Source organism: Osmerus eperlanus, unplaced genomic scaffold (genome assembly GCF_963692335.1).
Source record: "Osmerus eperlanus unplaced genomic scaffold, fOsmEpe2.1 SCAFFOLD_135, whole genome shotgun sequence".
In the NCBI taxonomy this organism is placed as follows: domain Eukaryota; kingdom Metazoa; phylum Chordata; class Actinopteri; order Osmeriformes; family Osmeridae; genus Osmerus; species Osmerus eperlanus.
Genome location: NW_026911274.1, coordinates 52,954 through 61,463, shown reverse-complemented (window position 1 = coordinate 61,463; position 8,510 = coordinate 52,954). Strand labels below are relative to the sequence as shown.

General features: G+C 54.7%; 1 protein-coding gene across 1 annotated transcript; it reads left to right on the top strand.

Annotated features, from left to right (window-relative positions):
* Positions 1-4: 4 nt before the first annotated feature.
* On the top strand, positions 5-8,098 carry LOC134015822 (serine/arginine repetitive matrix protein 2-like; the record flags this gene model as incomplete). Its single annotated transcript, XM_062455355.1, is given in 5 exon segments — positions 5-157; positions 160-967; positions 3,859-5,238; positions 6,084-6,187; positions 6,805-8,098. Coding segments are annotated over 5 exon segments (2,952 nt in total), but the record flags the coding sequence as incomplete, so codon positions are not given.
* Between the last annotated feature and the right edge of the window lie 412 nt (positions 8,099-8,510).

Below are 8,510 nucleotides of genomic sequence, written 5' to 3'. Positions count from 1 at the left end.
CTCGTTCGACGAGTCCTACATCCACAGCCATGCCCACAAAAACTACGCCCAATCCTCACCATCGCCACCCCAGAGCGACAGCCCCACCGGCCAATCGGATGACTCAGACGAGCCTGTGTACATTGAGATGGGCATGGGCGGGGCGGGCAGGAGCTCCCCAGGAGTGAGGACGAGGAGCCAGGGGAGGCGGTCTACGAGGAAATGAAGCACCAATGCTGGACGACATGGAATACAGGACCGACCCGATTGGCTGTCGTTCAGCATGCCCCCACCCCTGCGCCCTACGACCCTGAGCCCCTGAGCCGGTGCTCCACACCCCGGAACATCCCCCTCTGTGACATCCCCGCTCCCTTCCCCAACCTGCTCACCCACCGCCCCCCCCTGCTGGTGTTCCCCCCGGCTCCTGCCCAGTGCTCCCCCAGCTCTGACGAGTCTCCGCTCACCCCCATGGACGTCACCAAGCTCCCCACCCTGGACAACTCCCCCTACGGCAAGTCCCCCACATCCTCCTCTGACTCCGCCCCCTGCTCCGCCCACCTTTGCAGAGAACTCACGGCCACGCCCACCCTCACCGTGTCTGGCCGCTCGTCCGCCCCGCCCCTCCCGTGCGCCCTCTACAAGTCCTCCTCCTCCTCCTCCTGCCAGCGCAGCCGCTCCGCATGCCCCTCCCCCGTCAGCATGGCCCGCTGTCTCACCCCGCTCAGCCTGATGAGGGCTCCGCCCTTTGACCCCGCCCTGCCCTTCCCCCCGGGGGGGCTCCCCCGGAGTGCCTCCGCCACCCCCCATGGGAAGGGCTCCCCCCCCCAGGACTGTCGGCTGCATGGCTCCATGCAGAACGTGTCTCTGGGTGGGGGCAGGTCGCGCACCCCCACCAGCCCCCTGGACGAGCTCACCAACCTGTTCACCACCGGGAGGAACATGCTGAAGAAGAACGCCAGCGGCAGGAAGTCCAAGGAGCCCGGAGAGAGTGAGTTTCCTGTTTCAGCTGATCGGACGTGTTGCATCCGTCCAGTTTTTTCTCATCTCTCTCTACCTCTCTCTCTCTATCTCTCTCCTTCTCCGCCTCTCTCTCCCCTCCTCTACCTCTCTCTCTCCTCTACCTCTCTCTCCTCCTCTACCTCTCTCTCCTCTACCTCTCTGTCTCCTCTACCTCTCTCTCTCCTCTACCTCTCTCTCTCCTCTACCTCTCTCTCCTCCTCTACCTCTCTCTCTCCTCCTCTACCTCTCTCTCCTCCTCTACCTCTCTCTCCTCCTCTACCTCTCTCTCCTCTACCTCTCTCTCCTCCTCTACCTCTCTCTCTCCTCTGCCTCTCTCTCTCCTCCTCTACCTCTCTCTCTCCTCTACCTCTCTCTCTCGTCCATCTCTCTCTCTTCCCCCGTTACCACCCTCCTGTCGTTCTACAGTTGGGGGTAACAGACACCCTGCTATCTGATTGGCTGTGAGACAGTTGGGTTGCCAGGTTTGTGGTCTCCACCCTGTGTTTCCTCAGCAGAACAGCTCCATGACTCTGCAGCAAGGCATGACGAGGGCCAGTGGTCAGCGTGATTAGCCTTGTCCAGTGTCCTTATTTAGGTCTACAGTAGCCTCATTAAAGAAGCTCTGCTTTAATGCTGTTTTATGATGCTCAAACATGCCGAAATCCCGCTCATTTGGGAAGTACCTCTGGCAGGCTTCCTGTTGGAGCATGCTCCACTTCCTGCAAGAGCCGTTTTAATCTGGCGTGGCCACAGCCCTCCAATGGAGATCAGATTATTTAATCTGCGGGGATTAAGGGACCACAGCTAGACAGCTGCTGCACTCTGGCTGAAACCTGTCAACAACACTGACCCTCCAGCAGACAGACAGGTGCTCCTGGTTCAGACAGACAGGAAGGATCTGCAGACCAGGAAGTGTGTCATTGCGTGTCCTGTCCCCCTTATCCAATCACAGCTGAGCTGTTGGAGCTCGGAGACAAGCTCCTCGAGGGAGTTCTGTTGGCGTGGTAACCACGGAACATCAGAACCATCTCCTGATCTGAGGAGAAACACATCAATCAGCATTCTGCTCTCTGGGCAACCTTCCATGGCAACACATAGCAACGCATAGCAACAGAGGAAGGAGCTCTGTGATTGGCCTGTTCTCTCCCTGAGGGCTTCTAAGCCAATAAGAAAACACAACTCACCGGTCTCCGGCTGAATGGAAGCAGGATTCTCCTGCGAGGCTGCAGCCCTCACTCCGATTGGCTGATTATTAGTGACTCACTCACACTACACTCCTGCTTCTGCCCAATCAGCATGTGGAGAGACCTCCTGATCTGGCCAATTAGGAGAGAGATGGGGGTCATGTGACATTGTGGGGTATCTTGGTGTTAGAACTCTTGTGCTAATGTACTTCCTGTCCCAAATCAGCATCTTCTTCTTCTGTGGTGCGTGCAGGGCAGCTACACCTTCATGTGTTATTAATGATTCACTCATTATTCTCTCAAACTCAAGTCAACTGAACGATACGGACGCATATTATGGTCTGTTAGCTATGTATATGTGACTCATATATTTACACACACACGCATGCACACACATGCAGGTCCGAACACAACATACTTTACACACACACACACACACACACACAGACTGTGTACACGTGACCATACTCTTGACTGGAGTGTTGCTACGGAGACAGTTAGTTCTACCCCATCACCTGTGGTGTTCCACCTGGGATCCAGGAATCTCCTCTCTGCTTGGTCAGATTCAGTTTGCAGACCCTCCCCTATCTGCTGAGGAGAAGATGATTGGTTCATGGCTGTTCAATCTCCATAGTGATAGAGACAGCCTCAGTATCAAGCATGACCCATTTACTCACTGGCTAATCACCTCATTTAAGCAGTCACACACACACTCACACACATGCACACACATACATATACAGTACAGCAGACACATTCAGGTGTACTGGTAACCTGTGCACAGACCCTAGTGTCACCTGGTTTGTGGTGCATTGCAGTCATCAACACTCTGTCTGATAGCTGAGATGTGGCTACTTGTATGTGTTTGTCAACTGTGTATATGTGTGTGAGTGTGCGTGTGTCTGCTGTGTGTGTGTGTGGGGGGGGGGGGGGGGGGGGGTATGTGCATGTGTGTGTGTGCCAAGGTGACCATCTCTGTGACAGCTGTCAAAGAGAACAGCAGCTTTGGATTCTGGTCCCACACGGAGGTGCTGCACTCTAGTGGCAGGACAGGGGTACTGCATGCTGCACTCTAGTGGCAGGACAGGGGTACTGCGTGCTGCACTCTAGTGGCAGGATAGGGGTACTGCATGCCGCACCATAGTGGCAAGACCAGGGGTACTGCGTGCTGCACTCTAGTGGCAGGACAAGGGTACTGCATGCTGCACTCTAGTGGCAGGACAGGAGTACTGCATCCACATCACAACCTCTTTCATGACGGACCAGTTTATCTCCAGACCACAGAAAATGCTTCAAGTGTTCCAAGACATATATATGACTGAAATTATTTAAAACCAGTGATTATATACACAAACGTTGATGTATTAAGGTGTGTTGTGGTTCAATAATGATCCAGACTTACTGGATGCAGTAGTGAGATCACTCTAAGCTTATTCATGTGTGAAATCAGCTCTCTGTCTTAAACAAGCTGTATACTAGGACAGACAAAGAACAGCCATGAATTACATCACAAGGAAGTTGGGTTGGTTTGCAAAGATATGGATTTAAGTTTTTTAAATTGAACTGAACTGGCCTAAACATGAACCTCCATGTGCCTCAGAGTTCAGAGAAGCGTAAAAAGGATAGTTACTGACCAAGCAGCACCTGTCTGTGCAGGCAGAGAGACGAGGTCTGACTGTGTCGGTTTGTCTTCCAGCCGAGTCCAAGAGCCGGTCTCACGGAGAGTCTCGCCGCGACGGCAAGGATCGCCACGGCAACAGCAAGGAGTCCAAGCGCGAGAGCAAGGAACGCCACTCCCACAAGGACAAAGACTCCTCCCACAAAAGCAAAGACTCCTCCCACAAGAGCAAAGACTCCTCCCACAAGAGCAAAGACTCCTCCCACAAGAGCAAAGAATCCGCCCACCGCCGTGACCCCAAGGACCGGGGCTGTAGCAGCGTAGAGCCCCTCCCCTCCCACCGCACCAGCAGGGACCCCCGGGCCTTCAACAGCCTCGAACCACCCCCGCTACGCAGGGACAGCCGGGACCACTGCCTCAGCGGCGTGGAACCCTCGGCCCCGGCATGCCGCGACTCCAAAGACCACGGGGGCCTGGAGGCTCCCCTGCAGGGAAGGAGGGGCAGCAAGGACCGGGGGGGAGGCAGGGGAGGAGAGGGAGGACCGGGGGACATGGCCGTCCGCAGGGACAGTAAGGACCTGCTGAGGATGGGTCTGGAGTCACAGCAGGACAGAGCCCCGGAGCTGCTGCCTCGTCAGGACAGCAGGGAGCGGGTCCGGGGGGGTCTGGGGGGCCGGGGAGATGGGAGGGACAGGCCCCTGGACCAGCCCCCAGAGCTGCTCCCCAAGCAGGACAGGCCCAGGGCCGGGCTGGAGGTCTCCAGGCAAGACCCCGCCCCCCCAGAGCTGCTCCCCAGGCAGGACAGCAGGGACTGGGGGAAGAGTGGGCTGGGTGCCAGGCAGGAGAGCAGGGACCGGATAAACCAGCCTCCAGATCTCCTGCCGAGACAGGAAACTTACAGAAACGGGCTGGAGTTTCGGAGAGACAGCAGGGACCCGATGAGTCACGACCAGGAGGGGAGGAGAGAGGTGGAGGTGAAGAGAGACCAGGAAGGGAGGAGAGACCAGGAGGGGAGGAGAGAGGTGGAAGTGAAGAGAGACCAGGAAGGGAGGAGAGACCAGGAGGGGAGGAGAGAGGTGGAAGTGAAGAGAGACCAGGAAGGGAGGAGAGACCAGGAGGGGAGGAGAGAGGTGGAGGTAAAGAGAGACAGCAAGGACCAGAGCTGCAACGGCGCTTCGGAACCCCCCCAACCAGAAGCCGGAGACAAGAGCTCCCCTAGTGGTGAGGGAAGGAAGCACGGCTCCCCTAGTGGTGAGGGAAGGAAGCACGGGGGCGGCGCTGAGGCCACGCCCACACCAGACAGCAGGGACCGCGGTAACCATGGCGCCGACCAATTGAAGACACCAGAGAGGAACGGGGTTCTGCGGCAACAGTCGTCGACGGCGACCCCTACTCGTCACGGTAGACAGTCCGGAGGTCCTCCCCTCCCCCCCATGGTGCTGGAGACGCCCACTCCTGGTGAGTCACTTCCGGCAACACAAACTGGCATGTTGTCTGTCTCATTTGAGTATTTTTGTTGATTTATTCCTGCTCACCTTTCGCTTCGTGGAGAGCTAGTTAGGATCCGTGCGCTAAAGCCGAACAAGAAGCTGCCACTCATTTCACTAGCTCCAGGGTACAGCTCAGCGGAAGAGCATTTCTCTAGCTCCAGGGTACAGCTCAGCGGAAGAGCATTTCTCTAGCTCCAGGGTACAGCTCAGCGGAAGAGCATTTCACTAGCTCCAGGGTACAGCTCAGCGGAAGAGCATTTCTCTAGCTCCAGGGTACAGCTCAGCGGAAGAGCATTTCTCTAGCTCCAGGGTACAGCTCAGCGGAAGAGCATTTCACTAGCTCCAGGGTACAGCTCAGCGGAAGAGCATTTCACTAGCTCCAGGGTACAGCTCAGCGGAAGAGCATTTCTCTAGCTCCAGGGTACAGCTCAGCGGAAGAGCATTTCTCTAGCTCCAGGGTACAGCTCAGCGGAAGAGCATTTCTCTAGCTCCAGGGTACAGCTCAGCGGAAGAGCATTTCTCTAGCTCCAGGGTACAGCTCAGCGGAAGAGCATTTCTCTAGCTCCAGGGTACAGCTCAGCGGAAGAGCATTTCACTAGCTCCAGGGTACAGCTCAGCGGAAGAGCATTTCTCTAGCTCCAGGGTACAGCTCAGCGGAAGAGCATTTCTCTAGCTCCAGGGTACAGCTCAGCGGAAGAGCATTTGCAGACTGCAGATCAAGAGATTCCATGATCATCGATCATGCTTTTCCATCATCAATACCAGAGGTCAGTTGGGTAAACAGGAAATGAAACACTGATTCTCTTTCTGCAGAGTTGAAAACAACGTCCAAATATGGTCGTTCCCCCTCCACCCCTGGTACCCCCTCTCCAATGGGCACCCCACACAGACAAGGCCCGGAGACACTGCATAGCCAGGTAAGAGCTGCTGGGTATAAGTGTGTGTGTGTTTAGCCATCCTCTCCTCCATACCTGTGTGTGTTTAGCCATCCTCTCCTCCATACCTGTTTATCCATACTCCATCCTCTCCTCCATACCTGTTTATCCATACTCCACCCTCTCCTCCATACCTGTTTATCCATACTCCACCCTCTCCTCCATACCTGTTTATCCATACTCCACCCCCTCTCCATACCTGTTTATCCATACTCCACCCCCTCTCCATACCTGTTTATCCATACTCCACCCCCTCTCCATACCTGTTTATCCATACTCCACCCCCTCTCCATACCTGTTTATCCATACTCCACCCTCTCCTCCATACCTGTTTATCCATACTCCACCCTCTCCTCCATACCTGTTTATCCATACTCCACCCCCTCTCCATACCTGTTTATCCATACTCCACCCTCTCCTCCATACCTGTTTATCCATACTCCACCCCCTCTCCATACCTGTTTATCCATACTCCACCCCCTCTCCATACCTGTTTATCCATACTCCACCCTCTCCTCCAGTGCCCCTTCCTTCCTCTTGCACGACTGAAGTTCACCTTCCCGTCCTGTATCTCCCCCCAGATGCCCCAGATGCCCCAGATGCCCCAGATGCCCTGGATGTGTGGAGACATCACCATGCTGGAGCAGATTGAGAGGAAGAGGAGCCTGTGTGCCCAGATCCGCTCCAGGTTGGCCCCCCAGGGCCCCCCCCAGGGCCCCCCCCAGGGCCCCCCCCAGAAGCTCCACCAGCGGAGCCCCTGCAAGCCAGATAGACTTCCAGAAGGTAGTCCCTTCAGGGTGGACAGAGTCCCCCAAAGAAGCCCTTGCAAGGTGGACAGACTTCCAGAGAGAAGCCCTTGCAAGGTGGACAGAGTCGCCCAAAGAAGCCCTTGCAAAGCGGACAGACCTCCAGAGAGAAGCCCTTGCAAGGTGGACAGACATCCAGAGAGAAGCCCTTGCAAGGTGGACAGACCTCCAGAGAGAAGCCCTTGCAAGCAGGAAAGCAGCCCCCTTCTGCCCGCCTGGGGGCATGGTCCCGGGGGTAAGCAGCTCCGGCCACCCCCCTACCCCTCCCAGACCACCGTCTTCTGGGACACAGCCATCTGACTCTGACCACGCCTCCCTCCGTGCTCCGGGCCAGCTGATTGGCCGGACTGTTGGAGGAGGGCTTGTGATGTCATAGGCCAGTGGTGGTAACCATAGCAATATTTCAGCTTGTTCAGGTCGTCATGTTTTCTTATCGTCACAGTGATATTTGATATTTTTATATTCCGTGTGACTGTAATATACTTAGTATGAATTATAGATATTTTCTAAATAACGAGCCAGAGCAGCTTCGACTATGTAGAAGTAGAACAATCCAATGTTTGTCTTGTTTTATTTTTTGATGTTTCTCTTTTTCTTTCATTTTGGTATTTTGAAACGTTTTAAAAAGCATATTCTATCTATATCTGTCGTAGCATCGTTGCCAAATTCCCAATAAATGTCTCGTGCTAAGAGGACCAATCTGAATGGAGGAATATCTAGACTGTATTGAAGAGGCACGATGTCTCTTCCTGGTTGTCTGTGATTGGGCCGTGGTGTTCTGGAATGTACCATAGTTAGTCCTAGAACAGACCAATGTGGTGTGTCGGTTAGAGCAGTTAGGTGACTAGCTGTCACTGGTTGTTGGGCAGACTGCGAGGTCGGTGTGGAACTGAGCTGACGTCAGCCAGAGGTGGGATGGAGGGCCAGTCTTACCCCACCCAGGACCCTGGAGGAGCCATGGAAGAGGGGGATGAGATGGAGGGCTGGTTGGAAGGCTGGCTGGCAGAGAAAGTGTGGTTAGAAATGTCCCAGCATTCCTACGGACGGGGTTTAGAACAGCCACAAGCTGGAACAAACAGTTTTTTACACCTTATGGACTTCAATAGCTATGTGCACTTGCTTGAGACATAATCTTTCAGAATATGCGTATATTTTTTATTTATAAAGTGTAGAGAAGTAGAACTGTGCCATGTTGTGAGTTTTGGATTGGTTGACTGGGTGGGTGGTGAGGTCGCAAGCGATTGGCTGTTTGAGATATGCTCTCGTCTGTGATTGGCTGTCTGTGACACTATCTCCCTCGGATTGGCTTCTCAGATTCTAAGGACCTATAGCATCTTTACAGCTCTACTGTGATGGGACAAGAGCCTACAGACCAAGGCCTCTGGACTGCAATACCCATCATGCATCACACTGCATTTGGCATACAGAGTACCATCCCCCTTTTCCTCCTCCCTACCTGTACCCCCCCCCCTCCCCCCTCCTTTTATACAAGGTGTTCC